The 25,849-nt window shown below is 42.1% G+C and overlaps 1 protein-coding gene across 3 annotated transcripts in view; it reads left to right on the forward strand.

Moving 5' to 3' along the window:
* ak6 (adenylate kinase 6) overlaps nt 1–25,849 on the forward strand; it is a 69,771-nt gene that overhangs the window by 13,004 nt on the left and 30,918 nt on the right. For all 3 annotated transcript variants that reach the window (XM_036130982.1, XM_012856327.2, XM_036130981.1), the window contains one exon: nt 7,489–7,547. In XM_036130982.1, the coding sequence (XP_035986875.1) occupies nt 7,489–7,547 (59 nt within the window). The remainder of the gene's footprint in view (nt 1–7,488; nt 7,548–25,849) is intronic.

The following is a 25,849-nucleotide window of genomic DNA, read 5'->3' on the forward strand; positions in this document are numbered from 1 at the left end:
AAGATTTGAAGAAACCACCAAAGCGACCCTATGATTGTTCTTTTCATTTTGTGGACAAAAGACCGACATGACTTCTAATAGAATTTTATATGCTTCTTTAATCAGTACATTTTAGCAGGGAACAGTTAATCAAGCAAATACAGAAATCACAAATTAAAATTTAACTTACTTCCTAACTCTAAGGCTGATTACTAAAATGTTCAGATAGGCATTTGAATTAAGGGGACCAGATTGACCCATACCGCAGATGGAATCCCAAGGTGACGATGTTTTTTGGGTGAAGGGGTTGATCAAATGAAGAACTTTCCTCTTAATGTCAACGCTCAAATGTGCCGATGACCTCCTTCTCACAATGGCTTACAGCTTTAGTGTCCGTCCTGACAAGATTGGCTGAGATTCATCTCTTGGCTCGATAAGTTGTTCCAGCTTCAGCTCTTGCATCCGGTGGGTGAGACTGCCATCTATGGAACATTCAGATTGTTTTCATGAACCAGTTCAAACCCACAGTGGCACTTCCAGCAGAATCAGTGGATCACTGGCCCCGAATTGTAAAAGAGACACGGAGGAGGAGCATTGGGCTCAGCCTCGCTGTTTCTCAGAGACAAGGGGTTCCGTAGTCCTTCTTTGACCAGTCGATCTTCTTACTTTTGTCTTTTTTTGAATCTTCTTTCTTGATTTTTCCTTCTTGAATCTTTCTTGAATCTCCTTTATTTTGCTCCGTGTAACGTGTCTTCCGTGATGAGAACTGAGCACCTAAACTATCTTCTTTTTATGTGTTTTTGAAACCATTGTGTGAGTTGGAAGACTGTTACCTCCAACCAGAGTCCCTGTTGATGATGGAATAGGGTGCAGCCAGCTGCAGTCAACAGGCTGTTCCTCGTTCGGTTTCCATTCAAGTCATTTACAGCCCTTCTTTAACAGCCTTCACTGAACATGTTCAAGCATGCTTCTCCTTTCCAGCCTGTCTAACACATTTACTTCACCTTTTCAGTCTAACACATTTACTTTATTAAGAACAATCATACTTAAATTATTTCATTTAGTTTAATACATCAGTGCTCGAGCCTTTAATAAAAGTAAAACAAAAACAATTAATCAACCATACAATTTCAGATCTTTTTTGTTATCTATTCCTCATAATAAATTTAATCTCCAAATTACTACCACACAACACCCTGTGGTAACTTGACACCCCCTTCTTGAGGTCGGCCAGATTCCATAGCAATGTCCTGTCATGATCCATTAGAACAGTCCATCCTCATCAAGGTAGCTGAGGTCCAGGACATCATCAGAGGGTACTGATGGTGGGGAGGGACCCGGAAGTGTCCGAGCGTCAACAACCACATATTCTGCTCCAATATGTGGGGTTATTTCCCAACCAGGGTCCTGGAATGGCATCGCAGGGCATCTGCGCAGTGTTCATGGACTCTAGATGAGGTGGTGATGGAGTCGGGTCTATCCCTGGGGCAGGAGGTGAAGTATGTGGCGACAGAGCTGGTTGAAGGCCATCCCTGATTTCATCTAGAACCTCCTGCAGCTCCGGATCAGGGTCTATCTGGCAGCTGTTTTCGACCACATCCTTTGCAGCTACAGGTGATGTTCGGCACCCTTTGTCTATATACATGTCGGGCAAAGGTGGGCGAACCAGCGACAAAGGGGGACCAATTCCAATAATTTTCCCATTCAATAAGTGCAAGGTAGTCAAACACTCACCATCCAGGCATTCCCACAGTTGCCGGATGATGGGGACGTATGAGCCTCCATCTGACTGATATATGTCAAGGTTAACATCGTCGTCATTCAAGGCTGATGACCAGATTCTCTTATACTGAGTCACCAGAGTTTTCGGTGTTTGGGGGTGAACGTAAGGTGGAAAATGGGATTCAGGCGGACAGAATGCAGATCATACATTCTCATGGGCTGACTTTACTGGCAAACATCTGAAGCACAGGGGGCCATGTGCAGTGTCTGAACTGTTTAAAAGCAGTAGAGCTTTCTGAGCTATCTAAAATTTTAGCTTCATCTAAACCTTCTACCTGTATGTTAGACCCAATCCCAACCAAGTTGTTTAAGGAGGTATTCCCTCTGATCAGTGGTCCTATTTTAGACATGATTAATGTATCCTTGGTAAATGGATATGTACCACAGGCTTTTAAAGTAGCTGTTATTAAACCTTTACTTAAGAAACCATCTCTTGATCAAGATGAGTTAGTAAATTACAGACCTATATCTAATCTTCTTTTCTTATCTAAAATTCTTGAGAAAGTAGTTGCTAATCAACTATGTGAACATTTACAAAGTAATGACCTACTTGAGGAGTTTCAGTCAGGCTTCAGAGCTCATCATAGCACTGAAACAGCTCTGGTGAAGGTCACTAATGATATTCTCATGGCCTCAGATAATAGACTTGTGTCTATACTTGTCCTGTTAGATCTCAGTGCTGCATTTGATACAGTTGATCACAATATTCTCCTACAAAGACTTGAGCATACTGTAGGGATTAAGGGAAAAGCATTAGGCTGGTTTAAATCTTATCTGTCGGACAGATTCCAGTTTGTTCATGTTAATAATAAATCTTCCTCAAACTCTAGGGTCACTTGTGGAGTACCACAGGGTTCAGTCCTTGGACCAATTCTATTTACTATATATATGCTTCCGATTGGCAAAATTATCAGACAGCATGGGATTAATTTCCACTGTTATGCTGATGACACTCAGCTATATTTATCCATAAATCCTGATGAATCCAATCAGTTACTTCGACTGCAGTCATGTCTTGATGACATCAAAAGCTGGATGACTTTAAATTTCCTGCATTTAAATTCTGACAAGACAGAAGTTGTAATCTTTGGGCCAGAGTCTTCAAAAAATAAAGTTCTTAATCAATCCCTTAATCTGGATGGCATTAACTTGGCCTCTGGTAATAAAGTTAAAAATCTTGGTGTTGTTTTCGACCAAGACATGTCATTTAAATCCCATATTAAACAGGTTTCCAGAGTTTCCTTTTTTCACCTCCGGAATATCGCCAAAATTAGAAACATTCTGTCCAGGAGTGATGCTGAAAAACTAGTCCATGCATTTGTTACTTCAAGGCTGGACTATTGTAATTCTTTACTATCAGGAAGTCCACAAAATGCAGTTCGAAGTCTTCAGCTGATTCAAAATGCTGCGGCAAGAGTTCTGATGAAAATCAACAAGAGGGATCATATTTCTCCAATTTTAGCTTCCCTTCATTGGCTTCCTGTTAAATCAAGAATAGAATTTAAAATTCTCCTTCTAACGTATAAAGCCCTTAATAATCAAGCTCCACCATATATCAGAGCTCTGATTACCCCGTATGTTCCTAACAGAGCACTTCGCTCTCAGACTGCAGGTCTGCTGCTGGTTCCTAGAGTCTCTAAAAGTAGAATGGGAGGCAGATCCTTTAGCTATCAGGCTCCTCTCCTGTGGAACCAACTCCCAGTTTTGGTCCGTGAGGCAGACACCCTATCTATTTTTAAGACTAATGTTAAAACTTTCCTTTTTGACAAAGCTTATAGTTAGAGTGGCTCATACCCTGAGCTATCTCTATAGTTGTGCTGTGATAGGCCTAGGCTGCTGGAGGACATCAGGGTCTAATTTTCTCACTCTACTGATTTCTACTTTTCTTCAGTCTACTGTTCTCCAGTTTTGCATTGTATTACATTGAAATGACTGTCGTCATTTCAGCTTTTAACTTTTTGCTCTCTCTCTTTTTCTTCATAGTAGGTACACCTGGTCTGGCGTTCTGTTAACTGTGACATCATCCAGAGAAGACGGCTCACCCGCTACTACCATCTAATGTAGAACAGATTACTAGATCAATGTGTGCTTCTGTGCTTGTCTGTCTTGTTGTGTCTCTGTTCTGTCTTCTGTAACCCCAGTCGGTCGAGGCAGATGACCGTTCATACTGAGCCCGGTTCTGCCGGAGGTTTTTCCTTCCCGTTAATGGGTGGTTTTTCTTCCCACTGTCGCTTCATGCTTGCTCAGTATGAGGGATTGCAGCAAAGCCATGTACAATGCAGACGACTCTCCCTGTGGCTCTACGGTTCCCCAGGAGTGACTGCTGCTTGTCGGGACTTTGATGCAATCAACTGGTTTCCTTATATAGGACATTTTTGACCAATCTGTATAATCTGACCCAATCTGTATAATATGATTGAACTTGACTTTGTAAAGTGCCTTGAGATGACATGTTTCATGATTTGGCGCTATATAAATAAAATTGAATTGAAAAATTGAATTGAATGTTGAGGTATCCACAAAAAGTTAACCGTGGAGACTGCAACGTCATATTCAGTACAACTAATGGGGCCCTAGGGGAACACAAAGTGGCTCAGGATTAATGTCATATGATATAAAAATTGTATTAAAATCTTAGCAATGGAGCGGCAAGCAAAAATAAAAAAGGAGGCATTCTACACAGAGATTCCGGTCTGGGCAGGCAGCCAGGGGTTGGGGGTCAAAGGTTGCAGTGGTGTTGATGAAAATGGCAGCATAGGTCATCACCCAGACCATGATTGGAAGATCAGAAATAAGCTGCAATCAATACTGCAGCGACAACACCACCATATATATATATATATATATATATATATATATATATATATATATATATATATATATATATATATATATATATATATATATATATATATATATATATATATATATAGTGTTAGGTTTTGGGCCCCCATCTGTCCTGGGCCTGGGACAATTGACCCGTTTTTCCCCCAATGTCAGCGTGCGTGCCTGCAGGTATCATTTAGTTAAGAAAATTAACTAAATTAGGTTTTTTAACTAAGTTTAGGCCCTAACTTTACTAAATTAAGAAAATTAGGACTCCCGGCTCTGCTATTAGATGCTTTACCTATACCACAAGGCTAACTTAACCTGCTTTACTACTGAACCAGCTTATTATCCTATTGGTGGTGATGAACAAGCCCAGGCAAGTTCCATCTTTGTTGCAGTCAAAACACTTGTGTACCTCTCTCTCTCTTGCTTTTTTTTGTAACAAGTAACTAAACCAAACATTGAAAATGTATCAGAGTAGAAGTATGCAATTAGGTTCAAAAATATAGTAAAGTGAAAGTTCTCAAAATTTTTTATACTGGAGTAAAGTATAAAGTACTCCAAAATATACTTAAGTACAGTAGTGAAGTATATTTACTTTGTTATTATACAACACTGCCCAAAACCTCAAACATTTAATTTGTTGTCATGGCTTCTTTAAGATGACCTTTGGTTCTCTAACATGGCTTTGTAGTGAACCCAAGATTCACGAGTCCTTCTTCAGACATGAAAATCACTCACTTTTTGGCAAAATTCGCTGCTTTAAATCCCAAATTGATCACCTGCGTGAATCGTGTAGATCTGATTAAAAAAAGGGGGGTAGCATCCCACAAAGAGTTTCATTACGACTACATGGGAGCGGCACGAAGCACGACTCTGATAGTGAGCTGAGAATGCATGCACGCCGATGAAGGGAGCCTTGATTTTAAGAAGACATGTTCCTACTAGAGCTACAACGTTGAACTATTAGTGCGAATGCTGCTACCTTATTGGACTTTGCTGATCAGAGCAGGAGTCGCGAACTGACTCGCGAGCAGACAACAGTTAAGACTCAGCGATTTATTTGTTTGGACTTAGGCAGATGTTGAAGGGACCGGTTTAAGAGGCTTTAAGGTAACGGTGACTGACTCAAGCTAACATTAGCTTTTAGTGACTACACTAGCTGGTATCATTATAAGATCTAACTCAACAAATGAACGTTAACATTAGCGTTTTTAAGTTTCTCTGTCATGTGTCACAGGACCTGCTGCTTACAGCGAAGAAGTAATGTTAGTCTGTGGAAGGTACAAAATCAGTGTCAATGATGGGCATTCACATATGGTCCTTTGTTAGCCAACTTATTTACCTACTATTTTGTGGCAAAGTACATTTGCCTTTCAAATTTGAAACCATTTATGTACAGTCATCCTCAAATTTAATATCCTTCCATTCACTCAAATAACTAAAAACTGAAAAAAATTGTTATAGAAATAATCATAATACAAGAAAAATGTCTAAATTAAAATGTAGTGAAACAAGACAGTGTTATAACTATTGTTGAAAAGGGTAATCAAGAAAATAAACCGAAATGTCTCAAACAAATTAAAGCACTTTGCTAATGAACAGTGGACCAAAATACCTGAGAGTCTGAGTTATAGCAGCTGCTGCCTCATCATGAAACTCACCTGTAGTCAGAGCAAAAAATGCAAAGGGGAGAGCCTCTCTGTTCCCTCATTGCAAATGTATCCCACCCTGATTTACAAAGCTGAATAAAATATATTAATATAGTTTTTTTCTTCTACTCTGAAACATTTGCACTAAAAGAATTCTCTCTCACACACAGCTTCAAGCCCGTGTTCACCTCTTTCACTCTGTGCCTCTGATAACTCTCCTTTTATGCTCTGTGTATTCAGGCAGTGTATTAAAATTCATACATTATTTAATAAGGTTCATTTCTAGAGCCAAACAAATCTATATATTAAGAAATAAATGTTAAATAAAAAATGTTTGAGATTGTATTAATAAACTAACATTTACCACATAAACATAAAAGTACTGAAAATGGGTACCGATAAGTACCGGTATCGATTCCTAGATATCAGTACCCTATTGGTTTAAATGTGAAAGGTAACCATTCCTACTGGCCTGTAACTTTGCTTGATTATTTTATCAAAGTGCTCTAGATTGCTGCTTTTAAATTAAATGGTACAACTTTTTTTTCTGGGTTACATAGTTCCTTGGTCTCTTTAATCTTAATTTTGCTTAGTAGTTTAAGTTTCACTAGCCTAGTGTAAGCGATTTCTTGATTGAAATATAGTGTTAATTCAGATAAACAACATTCTATAATGGTGCTCCTTGGATGTGCATTTGTTTCTGTTTATAAATTCTTATGCTCGAAGAGAAGTTGTCATCTGTTTATTCCATATGTGTATAAAGTTTGCTGTTAGACGAATGCCACTGCTGGAATCATCCTTTCAACTGTTATCCTAATAATCAACTGATAGAGCTAATATTCACTGGACAATACCTAACAGACTGAAAGCTATTTAATAAAGATTGAATAACTTACAACAGCTTAAAGTCAATGATGTGATATAATCTGCTGGGTTTCCTTGGATATAAAACTTTCTAACCAATTTGAATTGTAAACTGAACTTGAAAAATCAGTTTGATAACTAAAATTAATTTGTATGTACTTGACTTGAAATCTGTTTGTATGATTGAACTGAATGTTTTGAGACATGCCTTGAAACAACATTAGTTAATTTGTTCCATATAAATACACTGAATTGATATAATTCACATTAAAACAAGGCCAATTGAAAATGTCTAGCATGGGTGCTTTGAAAAAAACACCAGTTGTCAACACCATCTTTTAACAATTATTATGAGTGAAGAAATGTTGAAATCTTTCCCCAGGCCACTATTATGATGGTTATGACGAAGAGTACCAGTGCCCTATTTTGGACGAGGACCGGGTGAGTGAAATTCTATTTTACCCTTTTAAAATCCAGTTTTCCTGGGTGGGAATTGGCATCTTGGTTTTATGCAAATCGGGACACAAGCAAATTAACAATTTCTGTCCAATTTAAAAATGAATTGTACACATCTTAGCTAGTGACCAAAGCTGCACACTTCTTTGTATATTGTTATAAATACAATGAAAACGGCGACACCTCAAATAGAATTTTTAAAATACACAACTACAACAAACTTATAAAATAGCATGTTGCCTTTCAACATCAAGCTGTATGTTGTTTAAAAGTTTGGAATGTTACTTATTTAAAAGTACCATTGCACACTGTTTTCTAGAAATACTATTCACTTCCCTAGTCAATGAGTTTTACTCACTATGGTCTGGCAAACTGGACTGTCTAGCGTGGGAAAAAAATATTGAAAAATCTGTGGGTAATACTTAATTTGTAAACTGTATGTATGCATCCATCCATCCATCCCAAATGGCCGTTATATAATTGTGAATAGGTCTCTTTTTAATACTTCTGTTATTTTAGCAAACATATACGCCCCTAAATTTGACAACCCTAAATTCTTCAACAATTTGATCCACTCCCTTGTCCAATATTGATACTCATCAATTGATACTCGGAGGAGATATGAATACTGTCATGGACTCAGTATTAGATCTTTCTTTGACCAAAAACTTTTGACTCTCGAAGTCTTCTTTAGTTTTACGATCATTTTTACAAAATTAAGGTGCTGTAGATGTGTGGCGATATTTATACACATTCACCCGACAATATTCCTTTTTTTCTACTGTTCATCAAACAAATTCATGTATAGATTATTTGTAGATAAAAAATCACTTTCTAATATTAGGACTTAGATATGATATGATGGTATAGTTATAGCTGATCATAGCCCGCTTATTTTAGAACTGTTTTCCACATAAACATGTTGTGTATTGTTGATGACTTAATCCTCTCCTGTCAGATTTTGTACAACACATTTCTGAAAAAAAAAACAAAAAAAAAACAAACAGTATAGCTGGTATGGCCATTAGTAGTTTGGGAAAGCTTGAAAGTCACATTATATCGCACTCCTGACATACTAAGAATCAAAAGGTAAAACGTTTAACTGAACTGATGGATCTAATGTCACAGCTTGATAAACACCATTCCATAACCCCATCTCCAGATTTGTATAAACAAAGATTATCTTTGCAAACTGAATTCAATTTAATTTTCATATGCTGGTGAAGATTCTCAGTCATCCAGGTCATGGTCATTCCAAAAAAAGTATAAAACAAAGCAACTGGACTTGTTTTCCGTAGTTGAAGACGTCGCTTCCTCTCCCAGAAGCTTTCTCAAGTCTAAAAGTCTGGAGTAATGTGGAGTAACAAGCTTTATACCATTGCCCAACAAAGGCCTTGCAATGGCTTAGATAACATGCAAATTCAATCGAAACAGGTCCACCCCTTGGTAATGGGCGGTCGTTAAAGCCATTAAGACAGCAGATTGTTACCTTAACTCTCACCGAAGGGTGAGAGTTAAGGTAACGACTGGCCGGAATTAATCCTATGTGTTGTAAGTTTTTGAGAGTTGGAACCTAAGGCCTCCTCCTCCTAAGGCCTCCTCCTCTGTTTAAGGTTGGTCTTTCTCTCTTAACCTAGATGGCTTCCTTCACACCCCTTTCAAACCATCTCTCTTCTTTGTCCAAAATGTGAACATTTTGGTCCTCAAGAGTGTCCTTTGTCCTCAAGGTGTAAGTGGACAGCAGAGTCTTGTCTTGAGGAGGTAGCTCTCCTGTATTGAGCCATGCATCTGTGGAGAGGTTGTTTGGTTTCTCCAATATAAAGATCAAAACATTCCTCACTGCACTGAACTCCAGACTTTTTGAATTGAGAAAGCTTCTGGGAGAGGAAGTGAAACGTCTTCAACTACGGAAAACAAGTCCAGTTGCTTTGTTTTTTACTTTTTTTTTGGAATTAAATTTTCAGTCAACAATCTGAACATATGGTTCTTAAGTCTAGAACAGGGGTTAAAGTTCTCCGTCGCTGCAACGGATTTCCATCATTTGGAAAATGAGCGCAAATTTTTCCGTCTACACTTTTTATTCAAGGTTTTAAACTGAAGCTGCTCTCAACCAATGAAACCTGGCAGAGCCAGGACATTAGCTAATCAGAAAGAGAGTAGGGCGGGTCTTTGCAAAGTGGACATCTACCAGACTGAGTTTCATCGGTGTGCAATCATAACTTTTGGAAGAGCGTCTCAAACTGGCCACAGATGCATGAATGAAAGTAGTGGTGGTCAAAGATTTTCTTTGGGTTTATGCAAACCAGCAAGTCAGGAAGTGGAGCGGATTGACCATCTGACAACAACTTCCATCGGTAAGCGTGTCTGTCACTGCTCCTGCAGTTAATGAATTAATTATTTCCACCTGTGGAAATGTCACCTTTCAGCGTTTCTTCACTGGCTTCCCGCAACGTAGCTGATAAACGCGCGGCGAACGACCAGGGACCTCCTCGTTATTCGCTGTTACGTTTTATTTAAAACTCGAAGAGTAAAGCGCTAGCTCAGGCTAATTTGGCATGACGCGCTTTGTTTTTGGAGAAGCGTCGGAATGTGAAACGGTGTCCTGCATTTGACTGGGTCCGATTTGGAAAAAGTAAAAAAAATAAAATAAATAATTTCACCTGCGCTTTTCTGAATTAAAGAAGCCAAAAATAAACTGCAGCTACAACATGGACTGGAGAGTGGGTTCAAACTGGGTGAGGCCAGAGGTGATTCTCGGATTCTCAGAGAGCTGTTATGAAGTTTTTTATTTTGACACGGAGTGGAGCGTGATGTGAAGCTACACTGTAGAAGCAAGTCGCACTAGAACCAGCTGAAAAAGTGTCCTGTCTGTGGACCTATGGACTCATTTTACTCCAACCCCAAACCACCTACCAGACAGTACTGCAGCCAAGATGACTTTTAACAATATTTAACTTTACGAAATACATTAATAACATTTTGCTAATTAAAAATTTTCATATTTAAAAGCAAGTTGTGTTTTTCTGATAAACTTTAAGCAGCTTTATTAAACTTTTTAAAAAATGTTACATCCCATCCTTCATCGATTTTCTAAACCGGCTTTTCCCTACAGGTGTGACGTCAAGCCGTATCTAATGGGGAAATTCAATTCTATTCAGTTTTATTTATATAGCGACAATTCATGAAACATGTCATCTCGAGGCACTTTACAAAGTCAAAATCAATCATATTATACAGATTGGTCAAAAATTTTCCTATATAAGGGAACCAGTTGATTTCTTCAAAGTCCCGACAAGCAGCATTCACTCCTGGAGAAGCGTAGAGCTGAGCTTCTCCAGGGCGGCTAGTCAGGTTAGCAGAACTTGAGAGACACCAGGGCACAGAGCAGAGCCTTTCCAGGATGGCTAGTCCAGTTAGCAGTTCTCTGGAGACACCAGGACACAGAGCAGAACCTTTCCAGGATGGCTAGTCCAGTTAGCAGTTCTCTGGAGACACCAGGACACAGAGCAGAACCTCTCCAGGAACAAACAGTGAACGAACAGTCTTTAGAGTGACTGGCAGGACTAACCTTAACAACAGGAGCAAAACAAAGCTTCCAAGGCAAAACGGGGACTGGCATGGAGAGGTGTGGAATGATGACGGCCCAGTGCTGAACTGAAGACAGAGGGAGGTTTAAATAGAGCACTAACAGGTGAAACAAGGGTCTGACTAATTAACTGGTAAATGATTATCAGGTGTGACTGACTGCTGAGGAGGTGAAGTGAAAATTGACAGAAAATAACTGATGACTGAAAACTAACAATAAATAAAGTCAAACCTAACCCAAAAGAGATGAAAAAATGAAAGTAACAGAAAAACAAAGCCAAACCAAAACTCAACCATGACATTACCCCCCCCCCCCCCCCTCAAGGCCGGACTCCGGACGGCCTAAAATCAAACAAAACAAACTACAAAGTGACCGAACCAGGGTGGGTGGAGGGAAGGCAGGATGGCGGGCAAGAGTCATAACCAAGCTGATCGAACCAGGGGGGGTGGAGGGAAGGCAGGATGGCGGGCTAAAATCAAACCAAAACTACCCACTAGGGCGAACTAAAAGGGGGTTTTTAACAACCCCTGGTAAACCAAACAAAGGGCATCTAACAGATGTTGGCAGGCGAACATCGCCACAAGGCAAAAACGGGCATGACAGGCGAACATCGCCACAAGGCAAAAACGGGCATGACAGGCGAACATCGCCACAAGGCAAAAACGGGCAGAACAGGCGTACGACAACGCCAGAGGGAAGAACAGGCGTACGACAACGCCAGAGGGAAGAACAGGCGTACGACAACGCCAGAGGGAAGAACAGGCGTACGACAACGCCAGAGGGAAGAACAGGCGTACGACAACGCCAGAGGGAAGAACAGGCGTACGACAACGCCAGAGGGAAGAACAGGCGTACGACAACGCCAGAGGGAAGAACAGGCGTACGACAACGCCAGAGGGAAGAACAGGCGTACGACAACGCCAGAGGGAAGAACAGGCGTACGACAACGCCAGAGGGAAGAACAGGCGTACGACAACGCCAGAGGGAAGAACAGGCGTACGACAACGCCAGAGGGAAGAACAGGTGTACGACAACGCCAGAGGCAAGAAACGGGCGCACGACAGCGCCAGAGGCAAGAAACGGGCGCACGACAGCGCCAAAGGGAAGGAACGGGCGCACGACAGCGCCAAAGGGAAGGAACGGGCGCACGACAGCGCCAAAGGGAAACCCGCCGGGGCGTGAGGGGAAATGCCGGGGCTTGGGGAAGAGAACGTCGGGACGTGAAGGAAGCAGGAACATCTAAAACGCCTAGGAACAAGAACGGAGGGCGCCCTAACACGCCGGGGAACCGAGAACAGAGGGCGTCCTAACACGCCGGGGAACCGAGAACAGAAGGCGTCCTAACACGCCGGGGAACCGAAAACAGAGGGCGTCCTAATACGCCGGGGAACCGAAAACAGAGGGCGTCTAAACACGCCGGGGAACCAAGAACAGACCGCGTCTAAACATGCCGGGAACACTAAATCTAAACGCTAGAAATCTAAACACCAGGGAACTAAGAAACCTAAACACCAGGAGTCTGGGGGCGTCCTAACACGCCGGGAACACTAAGTCTAAACGCCAGGAATCTAAACACCAGGGAAACAGGAACAAAGGGCATCCTAATACGCCAGGAAACAAGAGCGGAGGGCGTCCTAAAACGGCAGGAGACAAAGGGCGTTCTAACACGCCGTAAAAACACAAAATCTACAGGGGTCAGAGGGCGTCCTAACACGCCAGGAAACAAAAATACCAGGAACTAAGTGCGTCTAAATTCCGGAGAATGGAGAGCGTCAAACACGCCAGTGGACTAAGAGCTAGGGGGCCAAAACAAAACTAAGAAGCGCTGGGACCTAAAGAACGCTGGGAAACTACAGATCTAAACCAAAACTAGAAAACCAGGCATGAACTAACCTATAGAACAAAACCAGAAGAACTAGGGTAGGGATAACAAAAGAAAAACCGAAGCAAAAAACTAGAAAATCAAAATAAAACAAAAAAACTAGGAAAAAGATCAAGACATTCAAGAAAAACTATAAAACTAATGCAAAACCAAAACAAAGAAACTAGGGCAGGAACGGGTAAACTAATGTAACACTAGACAACTAAAGCTAGAACAAAAACAAAAACTGAGAGAACAAGGCAAAAAACTAGGATTCTAAAGCAAACAAATAACCAAAGCAAAAACCGGAAGACTAAAGGCAAACCTGGAACACCAGAACAGAGGTGGAAAAACAAAATAGAAACTCAAGTACTCTAAGAAAAACAAAGAACCCCCTAAATAACTCTAAAACCCCAAAAATCCTAAGTAAATCAAAACTGAAATCGAGCCCAAAAAATAACAAGGCACTGGCCTTAAGGGCTCAGGAAAAAAACGGCTGCTAAGCAAAAAAGGAAAGTCTTCGTGGAGGTCGTCCTGGACGAGGCAGGCGGCGGAGCAGCATCGCCCGACTAAACCCTCGAGGAGGGCGGCCCCGACGAGGCAAAGTCAAGCGGCCCGGAGACCGCGGTCGGCGGCTCCGGCCGAACAGGAAAGTCAGAGACGGGCGCCGTGGTGGACGGCCCCGACGAGGCAGAGTCGAGCGGCTCGAAGTCCGCAGTCTGCGGCTCCGGCCAAACAGAGAAGTCAGAGGCGGGCGCCGTGGTGGACGGCCCCGACGAGGCAGAGTCGAGCGGCTCGAAGTCCGCAGTCTGCGGCTCCGGCCGAACAGAAAAGTCAGAGGCGGGTGGCGTGGTGGACGGCCCCGACGAGGCAGAGTCGAGCGGCTCGGAGTCCGCAATCTGCGGCTCTGGCCGAACAGATCAGTTGGAGGCGGTGCCAAGCTACAGGTCTCGGCGGATACCGAGGCCAGAGGCGGGTCCTCCTGGACCTCCTCACGAGGCTTGGGCGGAGGCAGGTCCTCCTGGACCTCCTCACGAGGCTTGGGCGGAGGCAGGTCCTCCTGGACCTCCTCACGGGACTTGGGCGGAGGCAGGTCCTCCTGGACCTCCTCACGGGACTTGGGCGGAGGCAAAGCGGCTCCCTCGGAGGCCTCGGGCTGAGGCAAAGCGGCTCCCTCGGAGGCCTCGGGCTGAGGCAAAGCGGCTCCCTCGGAGGCCTCGGGCTGAGGCAAAGCGGCTCCCTCGGAGGCCTCGGGCTGAGGCAAAGCGGCTCCCTCGGAGGCCTCGGGCTGAGGCAAAGCGGCTCCCTCGGAGGCCTCGGGCTGAGGCAAGGCGGCTCCCTCGGAGGCCTCGGGCTGAGGCAAGGCGGCTCCCTCGGAGGCCTCGGGCTGAGGCAAGGCGGCTCCCTCGGAGGCCTCGGGCTGAGGCAAAGCGGCTCCCTCGGAGGCCTCGGGCTGAGGCAAAGCGGCTCCCTCGGAGCCCTTGGGCTCATCCTCGTCGGCCGGCGGATCTATTTTCTTGGCGGCCGGCAGAGCGGAGCCTTCAGGTGGAGGCGGAACCAACTCCTCGGCTACCTCGGGCAGTGACGGGCAACAGGCTTCGGAGGGCGGCGGCGCGCTACAGGCTTCAGAGAGCGGCGCCGGGCCACAGGCTTCAGAGAGCGGCGCCGGGCTACAGGCTTCAGAGAGCGGCGCCGGGCTACAGGCTTCAGCGGACGCCGAGGTTGGAGGCTGATCCTCCTGGACCTCCTCTTGAGCCTTGACGGACCCTCCGCGCCGGTGGTTTTGCTGTCTTCGCCGGGAGGGGACAGATGAGGAATCCGGGGCAATCTCGGGGGTGGCAGCTGGCCAGCAGGGCAGAAGGTCGTCTCGGTCACCGTAATAGAACTCCCACAGCTGGCTCTCCTTGATGCGTGGGGCTCTGCTAGGTGGAACGATGAGCCTCACTCGAGGGGCCAGCTGCGAGTCATGGAGGTGATGACCGAGACGTCGAGAGGCTGGGCGGCCTCTCTCCCTGGGCTCCGGGATAGCCGCAACAACACCCACGTGAACCACGGGGGAAGTGGAGTCGACCCGGATCGGTGGCGCAGGGTCCCGGGCAGAAGCCATCTTGGCGTACCTCTCCCTCATCTGGCGTTCGCACATCTCCACGTATGCGAGGATGTCCGGGTCGTCAACTCCTGCAGGTAAGTCCCGCATGGCGCCTGAGTTCACCTTTTGACTGGGCCGTACTGTCAGGGTTTTGTTTACCGATGAACTCAGGACGCACACACGGAACTAAAAGTTTGAGTCTTTATTGAAAGAAGTATGCTGGGTGGTGAGTGATGAAGACCGGAGGTTCAGGACTGCAGAAAGTCAGGGATGTAGATGATGGCAGGAGCTGACGGCCCGGAGACAGAGTCCACACTTGCTAGGTGCTGCTCGGCTAGCAGGCCTCATAGCACTCAGGTTAGCAGTTCATTGGAGACACCAGGGCACAGAGCTGAGCTTCACCAGGGCGGCTAGTCAGGTTAGCAGAACTTGAGAGACATCAGGGCACAGAGCTGAGCTTCTCCAGGGCGGCTAGTCAGGTTAGCAGAACTTAGAGACACCAGGGCACAGAGCTGAGCTTCTCCAGGGCGGCTAGTCAGGTTAGCAGAACTTGAGAGACACCAGGGCACAGAGCAGAGCCTTTCCAGGATGGCTAGTCCAGTTAGCAGTTCTCTGGAGACACCAGGACACAGAGCAGAACCTTTCCAGGATGGCTAGTCCAGTTAGCAGTTCTCTGGAGACACCAGGACACAGAGCAGAACCTCTCCAGGAACAAACAGTGAACGAACAGTCTTTAGAGAGACTGGCAGGACTAACCTTAACAACAGGAGCAAAACAAAGCTTCCAAGGCAAAACGGGGACTGGCATGGAGAGGTGTGGAATGATGACGGCCCAGTGCTGAACTGAAGACAGAGGGAGGTTTAAATAGAGCACTAACAGGTGAAACAAGGGTCTGACTAATTAACTGGTAAATGATTATCAGGTGTGACTGACTGCTGAGGGGGTGAAGTGAAAATTGACAGAAAATAACTGATGACTGAAAACTAACAATAAATAAAGTCAAACCTAACCCAAAAGAGATGAAAAAATGAAAGTAACAGAAAAACAAAGCCAAACCAAAACTCAACCATGACAGGGTCAGCTGAAGACTTTGTACTGCATTTTGTGGACTTCCTGATAGTAAAGAATTACAATAGCCCAGCCTTGAAGTAACAAATATATGGACTAGTTTTTCAGCATCACCCCTGGACAGAATGTTTCTAATTTTGGTGATATTCCTGAGGTGAAAAAAGGAAACTCTGGAAACCTGTTTAATATGGGATTTAAATGACATGTCTTGGTCGAAAACAACACCAAGATTTTTAACTTTATTACCAGAGGCCAAGTTAATGCCATGCAGATTAAGTGATTGATTAAGTTTATTTTTTGAGTACTCTTGTCCAAAGATTACAACTTCTGTCTTGTCATAATTTAACTGCAGGAAATTTAAAGTCATCCAGCTTTTGATGTCATCAAGACATGACTGCAGTCGAAGTAACTGATTGGATTCATCAGGATTCATGGATAAATATAGCTGAGTGTCATCAGCATAACAGTGGAAATGAATCCCAAGCTGTCTGATAATTTTGCCAATCGGAAGCATATACAGTATATAGTAAAGAGAATTGGCCCAAGGACTGAACCCTGTGGTACTCCACAGGTGACCTTAGAGTTTGAGGAAGATTTATTATTAACATGAACAAACTGGAATCTGTCCGACAGATGAGATTTAAACCAGCCTAATGCTTTCCCCTTAATCCCTACAGTATGTTTAAGTCTTTGTAGGAGAATATTGTGATCAGCTGTGTCAAATGCAGCACTGAGATCTAACAGGACAAGTATAGACACAAGTCCATTATCTGAGGCCATGAGAATATCATTGGTGACCTTCACCAAAGCTGTTTCAGTGCTATGATGAGCTCTGAAGCCTGACTGAAACTCCTCAAGTAGGTCATTACTTTGTAAATGTTCACAAAGTTGATTAGCAACTGCTTTCTCAAGAATTTTAGATAAGAAAAGAAGATTAGATATAGATCTGTAATTTACTAACTCATCTTGATCACGAGATGTTTTCTTAAGTAAAGGTTTAATAACAGCTACTTTAAATGCCTGTGGTACATATCCATTTACTAAGGATAGATTAATCATGTCTAAAATAGGACCACTGATCAAAGGGAATATCCTCTTAAACAACTTGGTTGGGATTGGGTCTAACATGCAGGTAGAAGGTTTAGATTAAGCTAAAATTTTAGATAGCTCAGAAAGCTCTACTGCTTCTAAACAGTTCAGACACTGCACAGGTTCTAAATATTCCTCCAACGCTGGGACTGAGGACGAGGTAATCATGTTTGAGAGGATGGCAATTCTTTTATTTAATGGAATCAGTTTTATTTATGAAGAATTCCATAAAATCATTACTGCTAAGAGCTAAGGGAATGGATGGATCAACAGAGCTATGACTCTGTGTAAGTTTGGCAACTGTACTGAAGAGAAATCTATATTTTTTTTTTTCTCCTCAATTAATGATGAAAAATATGCTGCTCTAACTCTGCGAAGGGTCTTGTTATACAACAATAGACTGTCCCTCCAGATTAGGTAGGATTCCTCTTGGTGTGTAGAGCGCCATTTTCTCTACAATTTCCTAGCATTTTGCTTCAAGGACCGCAGCTCTGAATTAAACCAGGGAGCCAGCTTCCTGTGAATAATCACCTTCTTTTTCAAGGGAGCTACATTGTCTAATGCAGAACGCAATGACAAAGTCACCACGTGACAAACACATCCATTTGTGAATGGTCGGTTTATGCACATTTTGAGCAAATCCAATTGAATCTAGGATAGTTTTAAAGGCTACACTAAGGTTATCACATTCTGTGTCAACATGAATGTTCAAATCACCCACTATAATAACCTTGTCAGTGTTTGGACGATACAAAACAACAAACAGAAGAGGTTTTATTGCTTTGCAATTTGGATGAGGGAAACTTAGGGTTAAATGTTCTAAAGAACTGTAGTTATTAATTGGCCTGGAACTAATTAATAAATCAGACTGAAAGATGGTTGCCACTCCTCCTCCTCTTCTTACACATCTGGGAATGTGGAAATTTGAATAATTGGAGGGAGTTGACTCATTTATACTAACATAATCCTCTTGTAGCATGGTTTCTGTGAGACAAAATAAATCAATCTGATTATCAGAAATCAATTCATTAACTAACAAAGTCTTTGGAGGGAGAGACCTTATATTTAATAGACCACATTTAAGTGTTTTTATTTTTTGGTTCAAGGTGAGCTGTATTGATTTTTATTGGATTTTTATGATTTGTTCCTTTTTAGATCAGTTTTTGATCTGTTAAGTTTCAGACCAGGTTTTCCCCAGAAAGTTTGCCAGTTATCAATGTAGCCCATCAGACTGAAAGATGGTTGCCACTCCTCCTCCTCTTCCCACACATCTGGGAATGTGGAAATTTAAATAATTGGAGGGAGTTGACTCATTTATACTAACATAATCCTCTTGTAGCCTGGTTTCTGTGAGACAAAATAAATCAATCTGATTATCAGAAATCAATTCATTAACTAACAAAGTCTTTGGAGGGAGAGACCTTATATTTAATAGACCACATTTAAGTGTTTTATTTTTTGGTTCAAGGTGAGCTGTATTGATTTTTATTGGATTTTTATGATTTGTTCCTGTTTAGATCAGTTTTTGATCTGTTAAGTTTCAGACCAGGTTTTCCCCAGAAAGTTTGCCAGTTATCAATGTAGCCCATGTCGTTTTCAGGACACCACCTAGACAACCAGCGGTTGAATGATGACATGCGGCTAAACATGTCATCACTGGTCAGATCAGGCAGGGGACCAGAGAAAATTACAGAGTCTGACATTGTTTTAGCAAACTTACACACCGAAGCAACACCAACTTTAGTGACCTCCGATCGGCGTCACCGGGTGTCATTACCGCCAGCGTGAATAACAATCTTACTGTATTTACGCTTATCCTTAGCCAGCAGTTTCAGGTAAGATTCTATGTCGTCCGTTCTGGCCCCTGGCAGGCATTTAACTATGGTCCCTGGTGTCTCTAGTGCCACGTTTCTGACTATTGAGCTCCCAATAATCAGGGTTGGCTTCTTAGCGGGTGCGTCGCTGAGTGGGGCAAACTTGTTAGAAACGCTGATGGGTTGGTGGTGACCTGGGGTTGAAATCTAGAGCTATGCTTCTTACGAACCGTCACCCAGCCGGCCTGGTTACCCGACTGCACGGGTGCTTCTGGAGGACCACTACATAAAGTAACTCTATGTGGCTCCGAGCTAGCTGGCGGCTATCAGCTGGTTTTTTCATAGCACGGAGCCAGGTCTCCAATTCTGACACCTTCGCCTCCAAAGCTACAAAAACACTACATTTATTACAAGTACCATTATCACTGAAGGAGGCAGAGGAATAACTAAACATCTGACACAGAGAGCAGGAGATAGGGGGAGACTTAGACAGAGACGGAGAAGCTGAAGTAATAGTAGGAGAAGAAGCCATTGTAAAGCTAAAGCTAGGCTAGGCTAAAGCTTGGCTAACGCCCTTTTACCATGCCAAAACAGCAAACCGTGTGAAACATGAGTAGTTCCCAAGCGCGATGTGCAGCAACAGAGAATGTTTTAAAAGTGCTTATGTGTTAAAAACAGATGTTACAGCAAAGAGATTAAAGATAAAAGCGAGAGAGTCTGGAGCAACAGAATGTCGCTCACACCGTGAAAACAGGAAGTGACACAATACGCCTTACCGCAAACAGGAAGTGACACGTTTCCTCGTCGTCACACAGGGTCAGGGAGGGGGGGCTCGTCCATCCTGAACAGGTCTCCAGTCACTGGGCTAGGATTTAACAGTTTTATTAAACTTCAAAAAAGTTAAATAATGCCTTTTTAATAAACTCATGAGTTGTGATAATTAATTGTTGTGCAATAACGGGCAAAGCAGAGACTGATTATTGTAATGTGCAATTTGTGTTAAACTAAAATGTATGACATCATAGTGTTGGTTATGTGTCCTGCATTGTCCAGGTTGTGCTTGACCTTGTATGTTCATAGGATTAATTTATACTGAATGTGACAGGGAGCCAGTGGAGTTAATGTTGAGGTGTGAAGTAGATGATGTAATGATGCAAACTGCTGTCTTTTGTACTAGTTGTAGTTTATGGAGGTTTTCTGGAGGACAGGGAGACAAGGGAGCTGAAACTGTAAAGTGGAGAGGTGAGTGGACTGTGGACCAGTTTGGCAAAAGTGTGAAGGAAGAACTTGATGCTGCAAATATGAAAGTTAACCAGGTGATGTTCTGGATGTGGAAAGTGAAGGAGAGGATGGGAGGTTGTCTAGGATGACACCAAGGCTCTGAAGCTGAAACGTGGGACAGAGACAGGAATGGTCATTGCATATTGTAAAACTACCAGATTTGGTTAAAGTTGACTTTGCACAATAAGCAAGTGAGGTAACTAATGTGGAATTATTTCCACGGCCCCGGGAATATATGGGCTGACTCGAAAAATATTTCAGTCAAACTGAATATATTTTTGCTTTAACCCATGGTCTAGAACAGGGGTGTCAAACTCATTTCTATATAGGGCCACTTTGGCGTCATGAAGTCATTACAAGGGCCGGTTGCACGTGTGTAGACGATACTTTTCATTTCATAATTTCATTCCAGTTCACATAGAAGTATAAAAAATGCACAGTAACATAAAAGTAGCAACCTTAGGCCGTTTATACAGTTTATCTGCAAAAAACGTTGATATTGGGGTGAGTTACACTTACAGGAAGCACAGATTTAGCCATTTTATACACTTTCAAAGGATATATGCCTCTACTTTATTATTTTTGGCTCTTGAGGGCCGGATTATTTACCTTGACGGGCCGGATTTGGCCCGCGGGCCTTGAGTTTGACACCTGTGGTCTAGAAGAATGTGGTATGAGCATGGGGAGAAATCATCCAAGATTTTGGCAAATAAGTGCCATAAATCCAAATCACCTCATTTAATTCCTGAAATTAGAACCCGGTCTGGACAGGTCACAATAAATCCACAAGAAACAAATTTGAGTTTTAAAGTATTTTGGCATGACCTCTATGAATCAGAAACTTCAAGGATTCCTGAGCTGTTTGACACTTTTTTTTTTTAAAGGATGTCGATTCCAATTTTAAATTCTACATTTAGGGACCAAATGGAGTAACAAATTACTGTAGAAGAAATACATTTTTTTCTTTATTATTGAAGCCAAATAAATATCCACTTGAGTGTTCATCATATTGTCCTATTTTCGCTGTTAAATGTGGACTTAAAAATAATGTCGAAAACCCTGGATCTCAGGCTAGAACGATGTTTACCTCATATTATTTCTTCTGATGAAACCATTTGTAGGGTAGGCATGTTTTTTTCAGCTTGCGTAGGTTTTTCAACATGGAGTTGACTACAACTCCTGAAATCACCTTACCACCCAATGCTGAAAAGGTTTTTGACCGGGTGGGGTGGGATTATCTGTTATACACTTTAAATAAATTTGGGTTTGGCCCTAAATTTATGTCTTGGGTTCAGGTACCCTACTCCTCACCTATGGTGTGTGTTCGAACAGATTCGTTGTACTCTTGTTACTTCCTGCTCCACAGCTAGATGAGACAAGGGTGTCCTCTGTTCCCTAGGGGTGGACGATATGAAGAAAATCTAATATCATGATATCTTTGGGCCATATCACGATACACAATATATATCACAATATGTTCAAATAACCTTGAAAAACAAATGTTTTTAGCCACATAGTGCCTAAAGTTGCATTGGTATATCTCAAATTAATGTGTAAATTTTTTTTGTTAAAAAAATTTATTGCAAAATAAAAATCAGTTTAAAATGTTTTATTTTAGCCATTTTGGTAACCACAGCTGCACATAGAAGCTTTTCATAAATTACAATATTGTCACATTAGAGCTCTTTCGTGGTCAACACTGGACCTTAAAAAGCAGAATATCCCAGCGGCCAAAAGGGACACCAGGGAAAAATCTGACACAAAATAAACCTGAAATAAAAGGTGCTCTTTTGTGCTTAAGACATACAAATTTGTATAATAAAAATGTGACAATCCCAAAAACAAAACCTTGTATTGTGACTATAAAATCAACTGACCAGTCGCAGCTACATATTAAGAGCATCTCAAAAATATTTCCATTGCTCTTTAGGTGCTGGGAAATTTTAAACAAGAAAGGTTTTTTTCTGTCATATGGGATCAGGGCCGCTGGAAGTAATTTTGAACAGGGGGTGCTGTGAATTTATTTATTTTTTTGGACAAAAGACCAATGAGCTTATAGGCCTAATTAAAATACAATAAATACATAGATTGAGATTCATTACTTTTTTGTCATATACACTTGAGTGCATGCAACCAATGGTCTAATGGAGACGTCATCCAAAGCAGCCAACTTGTATTGACTTGCAACTCTGATCTTTCATGCTCGTTAAATTTTTCAGTGGCTTTACGCCAATTTGAAAAGCTGGCATTTGAAGCTGGATGTTGGCTGGAAGGGGTTGTCTAATCCAATCACGCTGGGTTGGGTTTCGGGTGCAGGGGCTGGGCCTGCAGGTGCACCCATAAACATAATATAAAGAGTAGACCCCATATCGACAGCTTTCGCCTATGGGCGCTAACGAGATTTGGGGGCGCCATCTTCGGGAGGTCAACAGCTCTGCTTAGTGTAATAGAGGAGACGCAGAATCAATTTGAATCACCTATAACTCGCTGAATATTAAACAAATTTTCACTTTTTTTTAAGGGCTCAGTACATGTAAATATTCTTGGTGGGGTTAAAGGTAAAAGAATATTCTGATAAATGTATGTATGTTGCAAAAAACAGCCACTCATACATTTTTTTATTACACAAACACATTTATACACAATGGGCCCAGAGGTTCTGAGTTCAACTCCCACCGACTACCACTCTGGGTCCCTGAGCAAGACCCTTAACCCCCGATTGCTCCCCAAGGGGATGGGTTAAGATGCAGAAGTGAATTTCTCCATTGTGAGATCAATAAAGTTCAATCATTATTATATACATATGCTAAATATCTATATCTATCTATCTATATATATATATATATATATATATATATATATATATATATATATATATATATATATATATATATATATATAAATTCAGAATCAAGGTTAATCGCCAAGTAGGTTTGCACATACAAGGAATTTGACTTGATGTTGATGCTGCAGACAAAATAAGAATACAATGAAATAAAATAAAATTGAATAAAATGGATATATATACAGAAGCTATATACATTCAGTAAACTGTGCGTTAATGTAACGCATTAGCTTGTAGACCTGAACGGGGGAGAGAGACCGTGTCCAGTTTCACAGGTGGCTCTTGGCCTTGTTCATAAGGCTGGTTCCAGATGGGAAAAAACTGTTCTTGTGGCGTGAGGTTTTGGTCCTGATGGACCGCAGCCTCCTGCCAGAGGGAAGTGTCTGAAATGGTCTGTGACTGGGGTGCGAGGGATCAGCCACAATCTTCCCTGCACGCCTCAGAGTCCTGGAGGCGTACAGGTCCTGGAGAGATGGAAGATTGCAGCCAATCACCTTCTCTGCAGACCTGATGAAACACTGCAGTCTGCCCTTGTCCTTAGCGGTGGCACCAGCGTACCAGATGGTGATGGAGGAGGTAAGGATGGACTCAATAATGGAGGAGTAGAACTGCACCATCATTGTCCTTGGCAGGTTGAATTTCTTCAGCTGCCGCAGGAAGTACATCCTCTGCTGGGCTCTTTTGGTTTGGTGGTGGGAGTTGATGCTCAGCTCCCACTTTAGGTCCTGGGAGATGATAGTTCCCAGGAAGCGGAAAGATTCCACAGTGTCGATGGCTGAAATTAGTCTATTTTGTTGGGAATAACTCTTTTGGCAAAACACTAGCACCAAACATTAACAAGTGTAGTTACTACTTGTCCATGAAAGCCAAAAAATTCAAGAGTTAAAGGTGAACAAAACTAAAAGTGACCCAAACAAATCAGTTAACTAATTAAGCAAATTACTGACAAATAATTGTTTTCTAAGCAACTTAATTTAAACAAAAATATTAATATAACAAATAAGCAAATAAATAAAAATGAACTAAATAAACTAAATTCTAAACATAACAAAAATAGAGAAATTGCTCCCAGAGCAAGCTTGAATTTTGTTGGTGGACAACAATACAGAAAAAGAATATTCTAATCAAAAATATCTGTTCATCTTAATTGTGAAAAGTTATCCCTCGATCCCTGATGACACTTGTCCGTCGATTCAAACAAAAATACGCCGCACAGTGCTGTGGCATCCGTCTGTTCAGCTTAAACCAGCAGCTTAGGGTAGCTGGTCGACCGCCCCAAGATGGCGGCCGTAATTTCTTGGGGCGGTCATTGTTGGGGCAACTGCCATCAGAGGCGGGCGGACAGTCTCCTCACTCCGGCTGCTCTCCGCTGTCGTGGTTGCGGTACTAGTGTTCTTCACTGGTGGTGGTGGTTTTCTAAAAAAAAATCCGAAATGCGTTTCTGTGCCATATTTCCTCCTCGTTTCTGTCATTAGACTATGTAAATTTACTAGTCTGCTGCCGCGAGCGGGATACCTCTTTACTCAGCGACCAAAAGCCACAGACATGAATACGTAGACGCCGCGTCCTCGGTTGAGAGGCGTGCCGACAGAGCGGCCATCTTAGGTCAGACCAAGCTGCGCTCAGACAGAATACACGTCAGTTCAGGAAAATGTACTTTATGTTTTCAGACACTCTGAATCCGATGAATTCTCACCTGATTTCAAGATAAATCAACTGACTGAAAATGTCACCCCTTTAGGGGCTACATGGGACCAATTGATTGAATTAAATTATTGTCTAACTTAATAAATAATTTCGATTTTGTATTGAAAGTAAGCAAACTTCCAGAGCTACGTCCCAGGAAGCCCGACTTTTACTCCGCTAATGGGTGCGCAAATAAAACCAGAACCAGATCCTGGGGAATTACCTTCCTTAAGTAAGATTTTATGATAGATCATCCTCATGCTTTACAGTTACAGTTTTTCCGGCATAAACACAATATGTGCTAATGGGTAGCAGGGATGGAAGTAGAGAAGAGTACATTAAACACCAAAAACAAACAAAATGGTACTAAATTACTGGATAGACATGATTTGTTTGTGTGTGTGTGTGTGTGTGTGTGTGTGTGTGGGGGGGGGTATTATACAGTTTTTGCTATGATTTTGTAATGTATTTGATTCTAAGATGCGTTATTAGGTTTTTTGTTGATTTTTTTCCCCCCAGATTTTTTTTAATATAATAATATATTTTTTAATTTTTTTAATAATAATTGCGGTTTGTATTATATAATCTTTAAATGCTGTTATGGGCACCTCTGCTCTCACTTGTCTGTATATAGTTTTGCTACTATGTAGATCAGTGCTGTTGTCTGTAGATCGGTGTCTGTTATAGCCTATATATACACAGTATATACAGTGTATACATATACATACATGCATACATATATACATACATACATACATATGTACATACATACATACATATTTATATATATATATATATATATATTAGGGCTGGGCAACGATTAAAATATTTAATCGCGATTAATCGCCCTGATTAATCGCATTGTATTTACAAACTCCAAGAATGAATTCAAAAGTAGTGTAAAGAGCACTTTTATTTTAATGTTCTGCTGCCATATGAACAAAAGTGTTGTAACATTTGTAGCACTT

Source organism: Fundulus heteroclitus, unplaced genomic scaffold (genome assembly GCF_011125445.2).
Source record: "Fundulus heteroclitus isolate FHET01 unplaced genomic scaffold, MU-UCD_Fhet_4.1 scaffold_40, whole genome shotgun sequence".
In the NCBI taxonomy this organism is placed as follows: Eukaryota; Metazoa; Chordata; class Actinopteri; order Cyprinodontiformes; family Fundulidae; genus Fundulus; species Fundulus heteroclitus.